Source organism: Physcomitrium patens, chromosome 14 (genome assembly GCF_059467195.1).
Source record: "Physcomitrium patens ecotype Gransden chromosome 14, ASM5946719v1, whole genome shotgun sequence".
Taxonomy (NCBI): domain Eukaryota; kingdom Viridiplantae; phylum Streptophyta; class Bryopsida; order Funariales; family Funariaceae; genus Physcomitrium; species Physcomitrium patens.
This window is the reverse complement of record NC_143423.1, coordinates 15,279,218-15,298,701: the sequence shown is the minus strand read 5'-3', so window position 1 is coordinate 15,298,701 and position 19,484 is coordinate 15,279,218. Positions and strand designations below refer to the sequence as shown.

The following is a 19,484-nucleotide window of genomic DNA, read 5'->3' as shown; positions in this document are numbered from 1 at the left end:
TATATTTTATTTCAAACTATCATAAATATGCATATTAAGAAGCTTAATGTGTTCTTATTTCCATCCATCAATGTAAATATTTTCTTTGTATAGTACCAAAACAAAACATATATATATGAGAATGTCAAATAGATCCAAGTTTTTACTGAATCAATCATCTCATACTAACCATCATGAGAAAAAGAAAAAAGAAAAAAACTCCAGATTAATTTTTCCACTACCGGATCTGCAACCAATAAAAATCAACCACATTCATCATGATTACCATATTCTTCATCAAGAGTGAGTCAATTTTGTAAAAACCTGGGTCTATTTAACATTCCCTTATATACAGTGACAAACAAAACAGAGTACAAAATCTGAACACTCATAGTTCATTGATCCTTCCAACTGACACATAAGTCAATTGATAGAATTACTTTTTTATTGTGTATATTCATCCAGTCTTCTATATGGATGAAAAATCTCATTATCATTTGAGGTAGGGTTTATGAGAAAAGTGTTGTAGAAGCACACAGACGTGCGTACTCAGTTTTGGTTGCTTCTTCTTGCTGAATTTCGAAATTTCAATGTACACTCGTTGTTGCAAGATTTGAGGGCATTTTTTGTTTGTTGTGTTGCTCTTGTTGTGTACTATCTATAGTGAAAGTTGATTTGTCAATTGTATCTCTATGCCTCGGTTGTGTGAATCATTGAAGCACCAAGAATTGGTGCAGCTTAGGAGTGGTGTTTCTATAAGAAAAGTTGCAGACTCACTTGGAATGAGTCAGTCTTCAGTAGCTCATCTGAGGAGGGAGATTAGTGGTGAAATAGAAAAGCAAAGAGGAGGACGTCCAAAGGTTTTAGGAGAGCAAGAGAAGCGACTTGGTGTGCACCTTGTCACTGCTGGTTGTCTCAAAACGGCAAGTGCAGCTGCAAAACAACTTCGAGAAAAAACAGGTAAACACTTCTCAGACATCACCTTGAGGCGTGGTTTGAGAGAAGCTGGTTTGGGTGCTTGTGTGCAACAAAAGAAGCCTCTACTTGCCAAAAGATATGTTCTTGCAAGGTTGAGTTTTGCTCATAAATACAAAAATTGGACCGTTGATGATTGGAGACGGGTTATTTTTAGTGATGAGACAAAGATTAACCTAATCAACTCAGATGGTAGGTCTTGGTGTTGGTTGAGAGAAGGAGAACGACTTGGATCTAAACATGTTAGTCAAACTGTCAAACATGGTGGTGGTTCAATTATGATTTGGGGTTGTATGACTGCTTTTGGGCCGGGTGCTTGGTATCAAATTGAAGGTAGAATGGAACAATACTTGTACAAAAAAATTTTAGAAACCTACTTGCAAAGTACCACACAAAATTACAACTTAGATCCTACTGAGGTGGTTTTTCAACATGATAATGATCCCAAACATACGGCAAAAAGTGTTCAGTTTTGGCTCTCTTCACAGCCATTTCAGCTCCTTCGATGGCCAACTCAATCTCCAGATTTGAATCCAATGGAACATTTTTGGGCCCTTCTCAAACAGCGTTTAAGCCAAGTCACTCCAAGGCCAAGAGGTGTTCAAGAATTGTGGGAGAATGTTTGTAGTATTTACCCTAGTTTTGATGCAAAAGATTGTGAGAAACTCTACAAAAGTATGCCAAGAAGGATTTCAGTTGTTTTGGAAGCAAAAGGTTATTGAACTAAATATTGAAGTTTGAAGATTTTCTTTGAACAATACTGAGTACAAGACATAGTTGTTGATTTGACTTTGTAGAAGGATGTTTAGTTATCAATTTGATGTGCAACTTTGTACATGTGTACAAGACTGTGTGTATTATTCTATGTAACTTTCAGATTTATAAAGCAATCATTGAAATTTCTGTAATTGCTCTTGAAAGTTGGCACTTCAGATTTTGTACTCGGTTTTGTTTGTCAATGTATATATATATATATATAAATATATACTCTGTCAATTGAAATAGAGACCCTAACCCCTCGAAAATTATCGGTCCAAAAATCACTTAAGCGAAGCATCGAAAAGATCCCACAAAGATTTGTCAAATTAGGGTTTCAAGTGCTGAGGTCGAAAGGCAAATTCTTCTCAGGGGGACGTCGACCGCAGCGCAGCAGGACGCTACGCTTGCGACAGATTTGCTGCGGGACGATGCATTCCAAAGACGGACTCGTATGGTAGATTGCTCCAATCTCGCCTCTCTGCTCTGCTCCAATTTTCGCAGGCTAGACGTGGTCGGAATCCGTCTCGGAACCGTTCAAACTCAGCATGGAATCGTGAATTGCATGCACTTGATCATTGTGGAGCCTGAGCTCGCATTGTGGCTCGCTACGTCTGGATTTGAAGAGGAGATCGTGAGCTGTGGCTAATTGAGAGGGAGAGATACGACGGTGGTGTTTGGTATTGTCAATTGGACTGATTGTTTTGGCCACAAGGAGAAGTGGGAGCGGAAATGCGTCTGGTTGCTCGAAGAAACCTCCATGCGTGAGCAATCCAGCTGGGAACGTGCTTCGAGTGAATAGGATTGATTGAACACATTTCGCGGCAGGATTCAGACAGCAATTTAGGTTTCCGGAGTTGGCTAAATTTCAGCAGATTGTGATGTGTTGTTGGAGAAACAAGAGGTAGTGGCAGGTTGAATTTTAATGTCAGTGATGGCTGTAAGGATGCGACGAGTTTTGGTACTGGCGAAACGCAGCGCTTATGACATGTATGTGGCGAGGCACCAAGACCCATCTTTCACGCGTTTCTTGTCGGAACCTCAGGTACGTAAAATTTTATACTCCTCCTGGTTCGTGGAACTCATATTGTTTTCATACTATAACCTCTATTTTTTAGCAGAATTCGACACGCATATCGTTCTGCGTTAGTCCCGGTTGCGCAATGTTTGGGGTTTAATATTCGCGTTACACACACCCTGGTTCACAGTCGCTCGAAAGCATAGCTTTGATGAGAATAAATCGTAAGAATGAATTGCCTTGGAAGAGGACCTTGAAATGTTATTTTGTCAACTCCCACGATTCTTGTAAAATTTCTACAGCTTTCTGTAGTCTTTCGGTGTAAATCACATGAGATTTTCGAGAAAGAGTGTTTGGATTAGCTGTAATTGGTTCTGTGTTCGCTTTTGAGCTGAATTGGCTGCTCGTTTGACTCGCAATGCCACTTCTATTCACTTTTGATATTATATGTAGCTAGTCTCCCTGAAAAGTATAGTTTAGGTTTCGAAAAAATACTTTACGGCTGTCAACGCAGCTTGATAGCACTTCTCATCCGTTTTTGTATTCGGCAGTGAGCATGTTGCGAAGTTGCTTGGCGAGCTTAGATCAGATGTCGACCGCAGGTTTTCAACCCATTACGTTTGATACCAGTGGATCGAAGGCCGGTCCACTGGCTCAGAAGATTCTTACTGTGCATTTATACGTGTGTTTACATGTCCAATGTGCCCAAAGGACTTGAGCAAGTAAAACTATTACAACCTTCGTAGTGAAGCAGTGAGCTTCATTGAATGTGTTCTCTTTTAGACCATCTTATTAGGAATGAATTCAAGAAAGAAGACAGTAAAATGTAGCCTTAAACACTTAATTTTTCAGGCGATGCAGGTGCTTTCCAATTCCTCACACCAGCATGAATACGGTTCCATCCAGGTGTGGCTACTTGACACTAAAATATCCTCCTCCGCAACTGTTGTCCTCCATCACTGTGCTACTAGTGCAGCCCTTAACAATCATCCTCTTCTAAATCTTATAAGCGCCCAACAATTTGGTGTCATTAAGACACTCTGCCATGATCACATAGTGTTTGATATTATACACAGTGATGACACGGGTGTATGGGCAGTGGTGCTACGACATAAGTAACAAAGATGTCTTTGTGGATGATTGATTCAACGGAGTTTGTATTGTGTAGATGGTGGGCAACCTTCAAGACAGGCACAGGGTTCATGAGCACACTGTTCGACTGTGTAAAGATGTTCTTAGTCGCCGGCAAGCTCATATCCAGTTCGAAATGCATTTAAGGGATGAACTACAGTCTCCCATCCGCGATATAGACTTAGTGATCACTGTTGGAGGGGATGGAACACTTCTTCAAGCAAGTCATTACTTAGATAGCTCCATTCCTGTGTTGGGCGTAAATTCCGATCCTACTCAAATTGATGAGGTTTGTTATGCAACCCGTCGACAGGTTTTCCAGTGTATGGTTTCCTCATGATGTAATTTGAGCACAACTTTTGGGAGTGTTTGAAGGTCTCAAATCGCCTTAAGTTCACATTTGGCTTAGTCCTATTTGGCACCATTACGCTAGTACTTGAAACATGCATCGATTTTCTAACTTATGGCACCCCTGAGAATTTTTTACTGCTTTTTGGTAAAATATATCTTGTTCTCTTGATTCTTCTGGTACCTTCCACCTTTATATTTTGAAATAAGCATGAAGGATCTATATTCGTTAGTGACGGAATTTTGCTACTAATTCTGTTCAATAAACTACTTAATAGCGCTTTAAAAAGTGTTGAATAGAAGAGTATGGCTTTTGCTCGGTCTTGCAGATTTTTTATGAATGACGATCGACGAGTCGCTATAATCGCTGTGTGGCAGGTTGAGGAAAATCTCGGACGTTTTGATGCGAATCGGAGCTCTGGCCACCTTTGTGGAGCAACTGCAGAAAATTTCGAGCAGGTAGTTAACCACATTTGTACAGTTCACTACATTATTTTCTGCTTCTTGGTGACGAGGTTTAGATGTTATTGTCATTGCGCGATATTGCTGTTGAACGTTGGCGGACATCAAGTGTGGTCATCAAGATTCGCTAATGAAGTTAATGAGAGCTGAATGTTTGAAGTCTTTTGGATGAGAATTGTTGAAGATTCTAGGTGTTAATTTGTTTTGAGGATTAGGATAGCCTTCGGATCTGTTGCGCATTGAAGGACTTTGTGTTAGCTATTTTGATCTTTTTAATAATTTGTTCATTTGTTTTCGGGATCGAATGAGTTTTATCCCGCTAATCGATTTCCATTGATTTAATGAGTCCTCCGGTATTCTTTTAAAACTGGTGGATTTGAGTACATCTATGGTATTACATCAGATGCTCGATGATATTCTTAACGGAACGATGGAGCCAGCAGAGGTAACAAGGATTGCGACATTCATTGATGGGGTCAAGATTGACACTCCTGCCTTGAATGATATTCTTATTGCGCATCCAAGTCCAGCTGCAATATCTCGCTGCAGTTTTAGGTGCGAAACTTCTTTTGTGTTTGGTCCTACCTTTTACATGCAAGGAAATAGGCTGGTTGGATATGAAGTGTCTGGATAGTATTTTAAGGAAAATGATACCGTTTAATCTCTCAGCTATGGCAATGTCGGAAGTAGGTTACACCTGGGAGATATTGATTTTCGTATGATCTTGGTACAGTATTGAGAAGCAAAGCACTGAGGAACTACTCATCCCAGTCATTCACTCGCGTTCAAGTGGGTTACGTATTTCCACTGCAACAGGCTCAACAGCAGCAATGAAATCAGCTGGTGGAACCGTGATGCCTCTCCTGTCCTCCAAATTGCAGTATATGGTAAGGGAGCCCAACAGTCCACACCCGAAGTATACAAGCTTCTTGAAAGGGTTTGTTGAAGACGATCATGTATTACAGGTTGATTGGCGTTCTAGGAAAGGCATTATCTATGTTGATGGGTCTCATCTTTGCTATCCCATCAGTTTTGGCAGCAAGATTGGTGTATCAAATTGTGCACCTCCTTTACGTATTTTTTGGGCTCAGAAGTGAAGTGCGGCTATTGCATCTAAATTTTAGTGGATCATGATCCTTCACTTATACGAACCATGTCGCACCTACACAGTGCGTAGCTCCACATGACCAAATCAAAGCCTTTGCTTTCGGTTAACTCACAGGTAGTGCTTGTATATAGTACTTCTGACGCCAACGGTCATTGTTTGTGCGATTGGCAATTTATTTGTCTATTCTCTTGGTAGACGTTACAATTCTTTTCTTCTTACTGGTTCAACCTGTTGAAAAATTGCAGCTTGGTTAGTTCTAATGTGGCCAAGCGAGACAGTTTCAGGAAGATAAACTTATGTGAAGCAGTCGAAGTAGGTCGATATTGTGAATTGCTGTGAAGTAGGCACTTTTACACTCACAATTCGTACAGTGAAAGAAGTGACTAGGTGTTGATACATTAAAAGACCAATACGTTGTAGAGAACACTGTAAGGAATGTAAACGGTGTACACAGATGGATTGTTGTCCAACAACATTTTCTTCTGAACTAGCTACTCAGGTTGAAGGTCAGTTATTTGTCGATTTTTCATTAACTGAGTAGGTGCAATTTCATTTTCAGAGAAAAAAGGGTATGCTTATGCGAAGTAAAAACTGAATAGCATATACCTCAGTTGAAGAAATTGGCCTATATTATGGGTTTGCAAGTTGCACATCACGTTTAGGGGACGACGGCTCCAGAGACGTAACTAGAGACAGGATCTTGATCGAAGCCGTTAAGGACTGTTAAGAGCTGGATGAATTGGCGTTCAAAAGTTCCCAAGAATAGCTTGGAAACATTGAGACAAGAGAAGGATAATCTTCTGTCACATGATTAACAGAGGTACCGAAACCTTTTGGTGTCCTCAGTTATGGATGCAAGAATTGCCTAATTTCTCTACATCCACGGCTAGTGCGTACATCTTGGCAAAACACAATGGAAGCTATTCAGCAGCACAAGTATGTGCTTTCATTTAATAGGGAGCATCTCTTCGATCTCGCCTCTCCTCTCGACGCATATCTCGGTGTCTGTCTGGGCGATACAAGCCCCGACCAGGAGAGCTACTGCGGTCTTTGTCATCTCGTCCCCAGCGTGATCGTGGAGGGCTCCCTGGCCTAACTCTGTGATCCACGCCATCTAGCATCCTTTTCTCACGGTAAATATCACCTCGCTCCCTATCTCTATCAACAAAAGGTTCCAGAGGCATTCGATCCATGGGACCGACCCCTCTTTCGAAAGGGGGTCGTGAATGGAATCGTTCCCTTTCTCGGAAAATTTCTCGACCACCACCACTATACATATCACGATCTCTCATATCCCTGACTGATCGGAAATCAGACATCCTGTCTGAAATTGGGGGTAAGGACCCATGGTCGAAATCGCTTGACCTGCCACGTCCCCAAGGCCCAGGAGGTTCACCATGCCCACTGAAACCTCTGGGCAGCTCCCTTCCGCCTATAACTGGTCCTCCCATAAATGGGGCATGAGGAGGCCCACCGAAACCACCTTGGCTAAAACCTCCATTGACTCGGATCCCAAGTTCTCCAATATCTCTCCGCGGTTTGTTGCAGTTGTTGCAGTGGGTTCTTCTCGCAAAATTCAAATTCCCACATCTGGACAAATTTCAACCCACCAATCAGAAGAGAGAAATATATTAAGCTAACAGGTAGGGTATACTGTAATTGTGAACAAAATGATGAAAAATTTGCACATCAATCCTTCCGGTACTTCATGAATTTAAAAGGTAATTTGGTGGCGAATTGCTCGTACTAATCATATCCACGTAGAAAGCATAGTATATTTTTAAATAGTTTGTAATTGGGTTTGAAAACATCATGAGTTCAAAGTTGAAGCTTGCGTTAGGAAAGCAGACTCCTTACGTCGGCTCTGAGCATATCCAGTCGCCTTCTCTTGGGGTAACATTCGGATTGTTGCGCCCAAAACTTTCTCCACCTGTAGGGAAGTCATTAAATCCTCCGGGTGAAGCAAATCCTCCCCTCCCAAACATTGAAGCACCACGCCGAATCCCGGGTGGAGCTGGACCAGGGATGGGCATGCGATCTGGGTATCTTCCACGACCTCTGCCACCACGGTAACCTGACCGATGGCTATCTCTGTCAAAATGAGAACCATAGGGGTCTCCTTGTCTTTCATGACTAGAACGGGACACCGGGGGGGGAGCATGTCCGAGGGAAACCTGTATTTTACTTCCTTTAAAGTCGTACCCTGTCATACACAATACAGTAACCTATTCATTCCAAGTTGCGCAGCATAATCGAACCTGCGTCCATAGGACACATGCGAAGGCAGGGACTTGACAAACCTAAACAAAATGAAATTGGGTAAATTCAATCAGCACGAAGGGCTGCTCAATACATATCAGAGTTATACTCTACAGCTCCAGTGCAACACAATGAAGCTGGCCTACCAATTGGTTGACTTGAACAAGTCATCAAGAGTTGAAATACGCTTAGAAGGGAATAAGTCCAGAAATTAGTTTTCACATTGTATGTATTCCTGTAATAAATAGCTAATATAGGATAAGAGTCCAAAGTTAGAATCAGCAATACATATCATAATAGCGGAAGGGACAACGTTGAATACCATTAAACCAGCTGACAATGCCTGTTCCAGATCTAGGATCGTCTAAGACAACCTCTGCCTCTCGACCACCCACTTTGTCTTCAAACAATTTTACCATGGGTTCTCCTGTTTTCCTATCCACCTGCATATCGCAATAATTAAAATCTCTTCTTTCAAAAAGGAAAAATTTAGAAGAAATCACTAAGAAACGATACTGGCAAGAGATACACAAGCGTTGCGAGTTGGGTAAAAAAACAGAAGAAAAATGAAAATTTTAATTACAAAACACGAGAGCAAAGAATCAGGACACGTTCGCACATCCGCAGCAATCATGGCAACCAAGATAACACAAGCAGGGCATAGAGATGATGAACCTTGATATTTGCCGTCTCACTGAGTAAAGCGGCGAGGCTGTCTTCTGTGACGCTCTCTGGAAGATTTGAAATATAAATCGTATTTGCTTCCAGGCCCACCGTCGCCCCTGCACAAGTAAAGAAGACAATTTAGAATGTTACAACGTATCCTCAGCAACTTTAATATCCACACACTGCAAAAACTTGCACACCTTCCTGAACACGTTAACAACATGGCACTGATTCTCCACTGGATTAAGTTACCAAAACCTTTCTCGCACATTGAAAAAATTGAGCAAACAGAGAATAAACTTAATGCAATGCCCCATGTTCATGATACTCCAGAAGTCATTGGGTGTTTATCGTGTACCCAAAGGTTGTTTGCTTCAGCCAGAATCCAGCACATCTGGTTTTCTTCAGCGTGGCAAGAGCCATGCGACCAGGGGCGTTTCTCACAATCAAGTAATCGAAGGGAAGAGTGTTGCTGATGGTTTCTCTCAATACTAAATGGTCTAGACCAAAGACCAATAAATATACTTCCACACCACACAAAACCTCCACAATCCCATGAAGACTAGAGATCGAAACCGATTGAAGTCCCATCGAAGACATGAGGTAACCGTGATATCGCAGCAGCTATAGCTATAGCTTCAAGTTACCCCTTAATAATCGACAGACTAATCCTTGAAACCCACGTACATTCCAAACCCTCGAGATCGTCAAGCCCACTATGTCATGCCCCAATGTTCTTGAATAATACTATTCCAACGAACATATGTTGTATGCCCTGCAAATCACAAACCTGGACCGCATTCCGTCCAATGTAACAGTCTCCAGCCCCCACACCTCAGCACATCGGGAGACCTTGCGGCACGGAGGTTCTACACCAAAGAGTGACTTCTGAGATGACGAGGTCCTTGGAATAGATTTAATGGCTAGCTTGAGTCCAGAACTTATGGTGATGCCACAAACAAGTGATTCGCGAAGCAAAATCACACATGACTAACCATATAAACTGAAGAAAGAGGTCTCCGATTAAAATGCCTTAGCCGCGAATGCTTCTCCAAAGAATCTTAATCGTATTGCCGAGGTGCATGAAGTTCATCAAGGCAACACTCTCAACCTCTTGACCCCACCGTTTCCCCCCAACCATATCCCCACCGTAGGATGCTTAAACATACTCTCACTGTCGTACTTAGTTCGTCCCAACCAATGCATGCCAGCAAAACCTCACTTGAAATCGTCGTATTTTCCCTCATGTAAATCATCAGTTACACCTTAGTCTACGGTAGAATCACTTGGAGGTGGACAGAGAAATCTAGTGCGGAGCAGAACTTGTACTAGGTTTCGACTGATATTATTCGAACACCACATCACACATTGTCTGGATCAGATCCATCTCATCATTGGTGTTCATCGTCAGCCCCAAACCCCTTCAGTAGTCTTAACCCCAGCTTTCAGCAAGGGCAGCAATGATGTCCAACTTGCCCACCGGCAGCTGTACACAATGCTGCAAACCCCATCGCAAGTTTTCTCTGGCTTGACAGGTGGAACCCATGAATTGGAAGCTTATGACCAGTTTTCTATCCGTATTGGTCTCTACCCGTATAGTGGTCCAGAAACGCCCAACACATACACGGAATACAAGGAATCTCATTGGATCTCTGTGCTCCAGAGGATACGCTCGATGGTCGTGACTCAATGCAAACCCGTCCACGCAGTCCTCTATTCACGCGTCTCGTCTCAGAATCGAGAATATTCCTCACAAAAACAAGACTGACATGTAGCTCACTACCTTGGCCTACTGGCATCAGATGCGTGCAGCACAATAAAAGGCAAACCTGCAGAGCCGTGTCTGTCTTCCCGGTCGTCGCGAGTGCCATGAATCTCTCGGTCACGACTTCCAGGTCCCCCTTCATTCTGGTGAGAGAAACCTCCCACCATCCCAGCCCGACCCACCGACCCAATATGGCCATGCCCGTTGCGTTCAACGTAGGGTTCCCTCTCTCGGCCTCTGTCCCTTTCTTTGTCATAATCACGACCTCGCTCCTTGTCTTTGAATCGGTCTCTCTCTTTCTCGTGCTCCCGGTCTCTCCACCTATCACGACTCCTATCTCTGTCCTTATCAGGATATGAGTCAAACTCGCGGCTGCTCCTCTCCACACCATCCCGGCTGCGGCTGTGGTGGGGAGAATGATAGTCCTTGTGATGCAGAGGAGCCATACCGAACTGCATGTCGCGTTCTCCCATACTGTCAAGCATTAACCCCGGCACCTGGAAAAGAAACCTTGGCGAGCTTCTCTTTCTTTTGGTTGCTAGAAGAACCTCTTTCCGATTACAATCCTGCAACTGTGCACCTGACTAAAACCGTCAATGACAACCGACAGTCGCCCTGCACGACTTCCTCCCCATACCACCATATCCCATGACAAATAATAGCATTGCAAGCCCCTCTTTCCTAATATCAAAAGCCGGAATACACTATGAACACATATTAACACCGCTTCGAATCCTGACCCAAAATAACGAATAACCAACCTATCTCCGAGTCTAAGCCATAGTATTCCAACGGAGAGCCTCAATCCTTTCCCCTTGGCAAAACCGCGCCTACTGCCAAATCAAGAACCCTCCTCAAAACCAACGCCCATCCACCACAACCCAACTCTTCCGAAACTCCCTTGTCCACCTCTAATCGTCCCCCCATCCCATACGTGTGCTTGCTTACTTTAGTCCACCACTGCAATCTACTGCCGGTATTCCCAGACGCCTCGATACGCCGTCAATACTCGATCCTGTACATCCGAAACCACTTTAAGGCTATCGAAGATGAGATTTCCAGCACAACTAGAAACCTAATGACAGTCCCCGCCCACCATATCCGCGCAGATCCATAGTCGCCACAAATTAATGACTCCGCCACACAAATGATATGCCAGAATTAAAGAAGAAGGAGAAGTGGCGAGGCAAAGCGACGAGGCCCAGTCATGTGCTGCGTACCAATGGCGATGCCGATAGAAGTCCAACCTCCCTCCCCTCTCGCATACAAACACACACACGCACACACGCACAAGTGTAGAGTCTTCCAGAGACAAAGAAGGCAAGTCAAGGGCCAGTCACGAGAAGAAGCGCGAAGCTGGAACCCTCGTCCTGCCCTAATCTTAACGCGCACCCACCCCATCCCCACCGCCGCGCCTTTGGGGTTCCGCCCCTACGACCGTGGAGATGACGTCAGTCCGATAGCCGCATTCACACTGACAAGGGCGGGAGAGGGATATATCCACTGCGTTGTTGCACTGCGTTGTTTATTATAGAGTATCAGTTACTTCAAAAATTTATTTTAATGTCATAATATGTTTTAATCTTATGTACAAGTATACAACATACAAAGAAGAATATAGATATATATATATATATATACAGTTTTATTGCAACTTTAAATTAATTTGATTGTATTTTTTTATATCTATTATGATTTTAAAACTATTACCAACAATGACTCAGTCACAATTTTTAATATGAATTGCAAGAAACAGTCTTTACAAAATAAAATATTAATAAATCTTAACAACATACCCCTTTTTCTACTTTCTGTTTGAAATGATTTCTCTCTTTTCTTTTATTTTTTGTTGATATTCCTCAAAAATTAATAACTAATATTCATGCACAAATAGAATATGAAAAATGGAAATATAAGCTATAATAATAATAATTTGAATAATTAAACATAATATATATATAATTAAAATCAAATCAAATCAAATCAAATAATTTTTTATTGTATTTTATAATGTGTTGTTATCTACTGCTAATTACCAAACTAATATGAAATAATCAAACTTTAAATAGACTAAAAATATTAGATAGTGTTCCAAAAGAATTCATGTCACTTGTGGCTATGGTGACACATGCTTACATCATGTATACATGATACATGGGTCATCTAGATGTATGGATGTATGCATGCATATGTGAATGTGAGGTTTGTGTACAACATTTCCAAACACCAAAAATTCTCAAGTTTGAAATTCACATGTGAATTTCAAAGGATCTTAAGAATGCCTCAAATCATGTGTTTACTCTCTTTTGTAATGAGTGGGTGGAGGTGAAGTAGACTTTGGTGTAGACATGTTGAGGATAAATAGATATGTTGAAATTATGACAAAGTTCACTCCACCAATGTATTGAATAGGTTAATTCGTTAGATATATACATATATATATATATATACACACACACACAAAAAAAAAAGGGGACATTTCAATTTGATTGATAATAAAATAGAAATAATAATTATATGCCTATACTAATATAATAAATATTTACACTGGTTTCAATTTCATCTAAATTATGTGTGTTGCATGCAATTTACAAAATCTATACTTTGAAATTTGTAATTTTATCCTTGTTCATAAATTGTATTAATAAATAGTATATGTTAAGAAGTTTTGTTGTAAATTTACATTCAGTTTGTCTATATTTACACCATTTTATTGAAAAAATTGCTTAAATACACGTACATATTTTAAAATAATTTGTTGCTTTGTTTCAAAACTAAATAGTTGTATGTTTTTTTTAAAGTTTTCTACTCTTGACACCAAAGATAATTATCTAAAATTAAAATTTAATGTTAACGGCAAGTGTAAAATAAATAAATAATTAATTAATTAATTATGATATTGTAGAAATTATTTCTAAATTACTTTATGTTGTCGTATCTATGTGTTTAGTGATAAAATTCAAAGTTTTAAATCAAAAGGTGATTTAATTATTTTTTTCCAACAATTTACCCTTTTTTATTGTATAAAACCTTGATGTACAATATATATATATATATATATATATATATTAACATCTAGTTAATTAGTTAATTTATTTTACATAAAATGATTTTTATAGTTTTTTTATATCTAATATATAATGAGGGTTTTTTTGGGGATTTATTGTAGAACTGTTATTTTTATTATCTGAATCGCCTCTTCTTATTTGTATTGTGATAAAAGTATTTGTATTGTTGTCCAAACTTGTTTGGTTTTTTAGTAATTATGTCTAAACACCAGAACATTATTTTCATTCAATATTTTTTTTGTAGAATATTGTATTTTATTTATTTTTAGCCACGCATTTACCAAGTCATATATTTGTAACTTAAAAGCTGCAACCAAAAAGAATTGACAGATGGACTATTTAATAATTAATTTACTAGTATGCTAGAATAACATGTTATTAGATTGAATCTCATCTTTCTATAAATACATAAAATTATATAACAAATCTTTGATTAGGATTTTCTTTTTCTTTTTCTTATGATTGGTTATGTGAGAAGAAATCCAAAATGAAAATTAGATCAATTACATGTGTAGGTATGATTTGTCATTAATTATTTGTAATCTATCCCAACATATACTTTTACTATATTTAACGTTAAAAGAAGTGAGAGTACTATATATATATATATATATATATAAATGTTAAATAGACCTAAGTTTTTATTAAATCAATCCACCTATCCTAACCATTGTGATTTTTTTTTAATGATTTCTAGATTAATTTCTCCATTATTAGATCTGTAACCAATAAAAACCAACCATGTTCATCATGATTACCATGTTCTTCATTAAAGGTGGGTATTTTTAGTAAATTCATGGATATATTTGACATTCCCATATATATGTATATATTATTTAACAAGCAATTTCACCGCAAATCAATTGTCTTCTTAGTAGTCCTTTCACAATTGTTACACTTAATCTTGTTTATGCTTTTGAAGATTTACATCTTGATTTTCACAAAACGATTAGACAATACTTGGATGACATATGTAAAACAACATGAATGTTACTAGAAAGCCGAAAAAAGCGATACTATATTTAGTATCAAATGGAAATGAGACAGTTGGATGAAAGACCACCATCCATCCATCAAGGGACAGAATTGGATGACCAGGTGTTGACAAACTCCCAAGCAGGTGTGAAAAGGGCCAGCATCCGAGACGATCGGAAGGGATGCTGGAAGAATGAGCGGCTGCGATGAGCCACTGCAGCTCTCTCTGGATGTGCACCACGTCATCAGTATATATACCCGGATCCGAGAGACACCCGGATATATGAGCCCCCGTCGTCCAGCAATTAGTGGTCACATAGGCCTAAAGCGTTTCAGGCTTCAGTGGCACAAATCCTCCAGCAAAGCTTACAAGCTGCTGCCATTAGCTCTCTCACGACGAGCTTGCACGAGATTGACGTGAGAGTGGAAAAAGCAGTCGCACTGAGTCCTCGGAGGATAGATTGCTTCACACTGCGTGGTCGCGAATCGAAGCTCTCAGGATTGCTTGGTGGGTGAATTGTCTGGTTGCGGAAGTTGGTGGTGTTAGCTCTGAGAGGAGCAGATATGGCGGCCATGGTGGTGGCCTCGAGCACGGCGATGGGGATGCCTGCCGTGGGTAGAAGGGAGTTGGGTCCTTGCTCATCGCCCACCGCCAGGCCGCAGCTGGTGCAGTTGCCCAGTCGGAAGAATGTATCCAGCGTGGTGGATACGTCGGTGGTCTTGGGAAAAGTGAATGCGCGGTCCAGGGAAAGTAGCTTTCCAGTCACACGGAGTGCGTTGGTAGAGAATCCTTCTCCGGTATATTGGCCCCTCGCGAACCCTTGACCTAATGTGTCTCGTTGTTGGTAATTGCTGGAAGCTCTCAATTGCCACCAATTCGGCCAACCTATCCGTTTCTCCTCTTTTCTGCATTCTGTCAGAGTGTTGTAAGGTTTTCAATCAATGAATGGCTATTGAAGAATTGCATCTGTGTCCCAGACTGCAAGCAAGCAACAGTCCGTCTCGAACATTAAGTATTAATACCTCAATTGTTGGGGTTTTTATGAACGCCTTTGGATGTTTTGCTCTTTATCCAGTAATGCAACACTTATTTAATTGGGATAGTGAAGGTTTAGAGCACCTTGAAATTGGAAGCTTATTACCTGTTCTCTAAAGAGCTGACACATCGTGCAGCATAAACACGAGTCATATACGGTGGGTGACTTCATGACACCTATGACGGAGTTATATTGTGCAACAGAAAACACCACAATAGATGAAGGTATGCAGGCATAAAGGTCCTTTCTTGTTTTTTCTCAGAGAGTTGTTTGGTTGCTTCTCTAAGTTTCAATTTTAGATGAATTCATTTGAAGACTTGCCTAGAGTTAGAAAGAGTAACTAAATATTAATGGGATTTCTTGCAGCACTAGAGGTCCTTGTCGATAGGCGCATCACTGGGATGCCTGTGGTCGACGACACTGGAGCTTTGGTACGTTGACAGGCTCCGTCTCTAGTTATCTTGTGGGTCTGAGGAAGTAGCCCTGTTTTTTTTTTTTTTTTTTTTTTTTTTTTTCAGTTATTTTCTCCATGATATGTGGATGTAGTACAAAACGACCTTGAGCATATTTTGGCGACCTGTGATTGTGTGTGTCTTCTTTAGCTTTCGAGTCGTAACTGTACTGATATTATTGAGTCTAGAGAGGTAGATCATAAATCTTTTACCGAGCTCTGTTTTTGGCTGTCTTCAGAACGATGTTGTATCTTTACACCTCGCCAAATTTGTGCTTGTTCTTACTCTGGTTTCTTGGGGTGTTTAGATGCTACTTTTAAGTTTTTGCCATCAAGTTAGGTTCGAGGACTTTGTATTAAGTTGTGCTTCTTCGAGTAACAGTTTCATGTGCGATGTAGGTGGGGGTTGTCTCCGATTATGATCTATTAGCGCTTGACTCAATATCAGGTTGTCCTCATAAACTGGTTCTGATTTCCTTAACTTCACGTGGTTGCGCGCACATCTATGTAAGATAGTCTTGGCAATGCTGCACTTTAATTTGGGCAACATTTGCATGGTTCAAATTGTTTTGGTGATTGATGCACAGCAGGAATTTGGTTTCAATAAGATGCACTTGAGTGATTGTAGACTTTCTTTGTGGTTGATAGGGCAAAGACAACCTGAAACTAGTTTATTTCCGGAGGCAGGCAGGACGTGGAAGGTTAGTTTCAGTCAATTTATGAAGTGCTCCAGCACTTTTGTAGTTCGAGTTTACTATATTTTGAGAATGAATCGATTATGATTTAGCTCTTTTGCTCTCTATAGTTAATAGAATTCTCCAGATGATTGTGACCAACTTATATAAGGGTTGCACTTCCTCAGGCATTTAAAGAGATCCAGAAATTGTTAGTTAAAACTAATGGAAAGACAATTGGAGATGTGATGACCCCATCACCCCTCGTTGTTCGTAAACAAACCAACCTTGAAGATGCAGCAAAGTAAGCTATTTCTGATCCTGCGTTTGATAAGTTCTTTGTCTCGAATGCAATATAGCTTTACTATCATTAAGTATGAAAATTAAGCTTTTCTTAGTCGTTGAAGCTCGACGATCCAATATACATGTAACCTTATTTTGCTGTTGTAGGCTATTGCACAGTCCAGGGATCTTAACTTGTTTGGATAGGAATATGCTCTGAAAATGAAACCATAGTAACACTTTAGTAGTAGCTGTGACACCTATTCAAGTAGGCTTTTTATGTCGCGAAGTGTTAGAAATTGTAGGTCTCACGAAGATGTTAAAAAATGGTCTCGAGATGCTAATATATGGTGATTTTATGCATGTGGCAGAGTTTTGCTGGATACCAAATTTAGGCGCTTGCCTGTTGTTGATCAGGATGGTAAATTGGTGAGTGAATCTAGTACCTGTCCTCTCACACCGTCTGGTTTAATATGAATTTGGCAGTAGATTTCTTCAGCTACATGCTAGGTACTGTTCTTTGTTTGAATGGATTGCCTAGCTTCGTTAGCATTTGTTCTTGCCTCCTTAGTTGTCCAGACATATTTTTAAATAATAGTGGAAATCTCGTCTATATCACAGGTGGGTCTTTTGACAAGAGGTAATGTCGTTAGAGCTGCACTGTATATGAAGCGAACTGCTGAAGATGCGCTTGGAGGAAAGAAAGCTGCAGAAGATATATTCAAAGAAATATAAGTATTGTTTAGTTTGTAGATGTTATCTAATTCTTTTCGAGCAAGCCTTCAAAGATCTTGCTGATAATGTATTGTAGGTGTTGCACCACTGTGACGTTACCTCAGGGTTGTTAGATACACTAATTCTTCCACTGTCCATGCACGCTATGGATTTATTTACTCATTGTCGACTAATTGGTGCAATCCATTGAGAGAGACGTTGGGAATGCACCGTTTATTAATTGGGATTGGGATTTGAAAACAATTTTTTTTAAAAATCGAACAGTGCACACCAAAGTTGATTGAAGAATAGTGGAAATGCATTGTATTCCAGGTGGGGCCCAAAGTTTGAAACATAGATTCCAACATCTATATTGGACTGTGTGATTATTGCAGATGATACTCATTGAAAGCATGAGTTGCTTGTGAGTTGTACAAGTCAAAATATACCAACTCATAATGTAGTAAAATTATAGACAAGGCACATGAAATTGCAGAAAAACTATCTGAATTTTAAACAATGCCAATTCATTGAACTAAATTACAACGAATACAACACTAGGAGCTCCAATTCAAGATCTGATATTTGAAGTTACTTTATAAATCAAATTTGGTTAACTAGTCCTCTCCACTCATAGCTTATTTTCATTGCATTTTAAAGAATGACCAACTTCTGGTTTTCTAAATGAGAAAATGTGTATTTATAACTTTCAAAATGAGAGGTTATATGAATTTATGTATTTTTTGAAGCACTCATGTCATTTCTATGTATTTAGACAAATGTAATAATTGATTAGAAAAAAACTTATTATTATCTATTATACATGCTAGTTGTTTTTGTTCTTGTATCTAAGATTTAATATTTATAAAATGATAAGCTTTTTCATTATATTATTAATCAAATTCTATAGATAAGGATTTATTATCTAAACTATCATTGACTATTCAAATAAATATTCTAATTTTTTTTGTAGATATATTATAAATAAATAAATAAATGAAGTCTTGTTTTATTATTCCTTCCATTCAAGATTATGAATATATTATTAAAATATTCTAATTTGCTTAATAAAACCACTACAATTTAATTACTTTATTTATATATAAACTTATAATATATATATATATATATGTGAATATAATTTTATATAAATATTATAGAAGGTTCCAAAATATATTAAAAAGATTATTAAAAAAACAAAAAAATACCAAATTGTTCTTTTATGAAATCAACAAAAAATTTATAAAAAACAAAAAGAATCAAATATCTATATCAAGCAATTGAAAGAAACTAAATTCATCACATTTAAGAATAAAAAACATCTATTAAATAAAACACATTGTTGTATTGTATTTAAGCACAATATATAAAAATTAGATAAAAAATATGAAATACATCTATTTTAATTTGTATTTTTTTATCAAATAAAATATTTTAAAAACAACTATATATTAGAAATAATTAATAATTAAAGATAATATTATATATATTATTAATAAAAAATTTCATAGTTCTTAAAAAATTATATTTGTAGAAGAAAATTAAGATTTATGATAATTAATTATTAAAGAATATATTTAAATATTCTTTTTAATTTAATTTAATTTAATTTTTATTTATTCACGGTATTTAGATGGTTGGTTTTGCAATGCTTATATTAGAAGATTATGTTGGATGATAAAGACACTTATTGCCTAAAAGTAAGAGGAATGAATCTCCTTTAATAATAATATGATGTGTGACATCTACACCTTATAAATATGTATCTTCTTCATAGATTATTATGTAACTTCTCCTAAAAAAGAATGAGCAACAA

At 38.8% G+C, this 19,484-nt stretch overlaps 4 protein-coding genes across 11 annotated transcripts; 3 read left to right on the top strand and 1 right to left on the bottom strand.

Moving 5' to 3' along the window:
* Nucleotides 1-537: 537 nt before the first annotated feature.
* Nucleotides 538-1,775, top strand: LOC141046166 (uncharacterized). Of its 2 annotated transcripts, none has more exons than XM_073538632.2 (2): nucleotides 538-939; nucleotides 1,443-1,775. In XM_073538632.2, the coding sequence occupies exons 1-2, from the start codon at nucleotides 672-674 to the stop codon at nucleotides 1,580-1,582; spliced, it is 408 nt and encodes a 135-aa protein (XP_073394733.1). In that variant the 5' UTR covers nucleotides 538-671; the 3' UTR covers nucleotides 1,583-1,775. The 2 variants fall into 2 exon arrangements, with proteins under 2 accessions (XP_073394733.1, XP_073394734.1); XM_073538633.2 differs by having other exon boundaries at nucleotides 1,418-1,631.
* A 290-nt stretch (nucleotides 1,776-2,065) lies between these two features.
* Nucleotides 2,066-6,264, top strand: LOC112291168 (putative NADH kinase). Of its 4 annotated transcripts, none has more exons than XM_024538254.3 (6): nucleotides 2,070-2,755; nucleotides 3,581-3,634; nucleotides 3,897-4,148; nucleotides 4,586-4,666; nucleotides 5,073-5,224; nucleotides 5,403-6,264. In XM_024538254.3, the coding sequence occupies exons 1-6, from the start codon at nucleotides 2,636-2,638 to the stop codon at nucleotides 5,764-5,766; spliced, it is 1,023 nt and encodes a 340-aa protein (XP_024394022.1). In that variant the 5' UTR covers nucleotides 2,070-2,635; the 3' UTR covers nucleotides 5,767-6,264. The 4 variants fall into 4 exon arrangements, with proteins under 4 accessions (XP_024394024.1, XP_024394022.1, XP_090112137.1 ...); XM_090256011.1 differs by having other exon boundaries at nucleotides 2,098-2,755; nucleotides 3,280-3,634; XM_024538255.3 differs by having other exon boundaries at nucleotides 2,172-2,755; nucleotides 3,590-3,634.
* A 231-nt stretch (nucleotides 6,265-6,495) lies between these two features.
* LOC112291167 (uncharacterized) lies at nucleotides 6,496-11,820 on the bottom strand. 4 transcript variants are annotated; one of them, XM_024538249.2, is made up of 7 exons: nucleotides 11,688-11,820; nucleotides 11,416-11,482; nucleotides 10,532-11,047; nucleotides 8,712-8,818; nucleotides 8,359-8,479; nucleotides 7,635-7,980; nucleotides 6,496-7,367 (listed from the first exon to the last, which is right to left on the bottom strand). In XM_024538249.2, exons 3-7 carry the CDS (start codon nucleotides 10,950-10,952, stop codon nucleotides 6,728-6,730), a joined length of 1,635 nt encoding a protein of 544 aa, XP_024394017.1. In that variant the 5' UTR covers nucleotides 10,953-11,047; nucleotides 11,416-11,482; nucleotides 11,688-11,820; the 3' UTR covers nucleotides 6,496-6,727. The 4 variants fall into 4 exon arrangements, with proteins under 4 accessions (XP_024394017.1, XP_024394020.1, XP_090112136.1 ...); XM_024538252.2 differs by having other exon boundaries at nucleotides 10,532-11,039; XM_090256010.1 differs by having other exon boundaries at nucleotides 10,532-11,482.
* Nucleotides 11,821-14,902: 3,082 nt separating this feature from the next.
* LOC112291004 (CBS domain-containing protein CBSX2, chloroplastic) lies at nucleotides 14,903-17,851 on the top strand. The gene is made up of 8 exons (XM_024537919.3): nucleotides 14,903-15,308; nucleotides 15,684-15,771; nucleotides 15,914-15,978; nucleotides 16,398-16,446; nucleotides 16,647-16,699; nucleotides 16,861-16,976; nucleotides 17,326-17,383; nucleotides 17,576-17,851. The coding sequence occupies exons 1-8, from the start codon at nucleotides 15,075-15,077 to the stop codon at nucleotides 17,687-17,689; spliced, it is 777 nt and encodes a 258-aa protein (XP_024393687.1). The 5' UTR covers nucleotides 14,903-15,074; the 3' UTR covers nucleotides 17,690-17,851.
* Nucleotides 17,852-19,484: the final 1,633 nt, after the last annotated feature.

What these genes read in the sequence shown, in the direction of transcription:
- LOC141046166 (XM_073538632.2), top strand. Translation starts at nt 672, where the DNA reads ATGCCTCGGTTGTGTGAATCATTGAAGCACCAAGAATTGGTGCAGCTT. An exon ending in ACAACTTCGAGAAAAAACAG is followed by an intron (nt 940 to 1,442) that starts GTAAACACTTCT and finishes CTCTCTTCACAG; the next exon opens with CCATTTCAGCTCCTTCGATG.
- LOC112291168 (XM_024538254.3), top strand. Translation starts at nt 2,636, where the DNA reads ATGTCAGTGATGGCTGTAAGGATGCGACGAGTTTTGGTACTGGCGAAA. An exon ending in ATCCTACTCAAATTGATGAG is followed by an intron (nt 4,149 to 4,585) that starts GTTTGTTATGCA and finishes GCTGTGTGGCAG; the next exon opens with GTTGAGGAAAATCTCGGACG. An exon ending in CTGCAGAAAATTTCGAGCAG is followed by an intron (nt 4,667 to 5,072) that starts GTAGTTAACCAC and finishes GTATTACATCAG; the next exon opens with ATGCTCGATGATATTCTTAA.
- LOC112291167 (XM_090256010.1), bottom strand. Translation starts at nt 10,952, where the DNA reads ATGCTTGACAGTATGGGAGAACGCGACATGCAGTTCGGTATGGCTCCT. An exon ending in CATTGTCAGCTGGTTTAATG is followed by an intron (nt 7,981 to 8,358) that starts GTATTCAACGTT and finishes TGTGTATGACAG; the next exon opens with GGTACGACTTTAAAGGAAGT. An exon ending in TGGATATGCTCAGAGCCGAC is followed by an intron (nt 7,368 to 7,634) that starts GTAAGGAGTCTG and finishes AAATTTGTCCAG; the next exon opens with ATGTGGGAATTTGAATTTTG.
- LOC112291004 (XM_024537919.3), top strand. Translation starts at nt 15,075, where the DNA reads ATGGCGGCCATGGTGGTGGCCTCGAGCACGGCGATGGGGATGCCTGCC. An exon ending in TGGTAGAGAATCCTTCTCCG is followed by an intron (nt 15,309 to 15,683) that starts GTATATTGGCCC and finishes CACATCGTGCAG; the next exon opens with CATAAACACGAGTCATATAC. An exon ending in TTGATCAGGATGGTAAATTG is followed by an intron (nt 17,384 to 17,575) that starts GTGAGTGAATCT and finishes TCTATATCACAG; the next exon opens with GTGGGTCTTTTGACAAGAGG.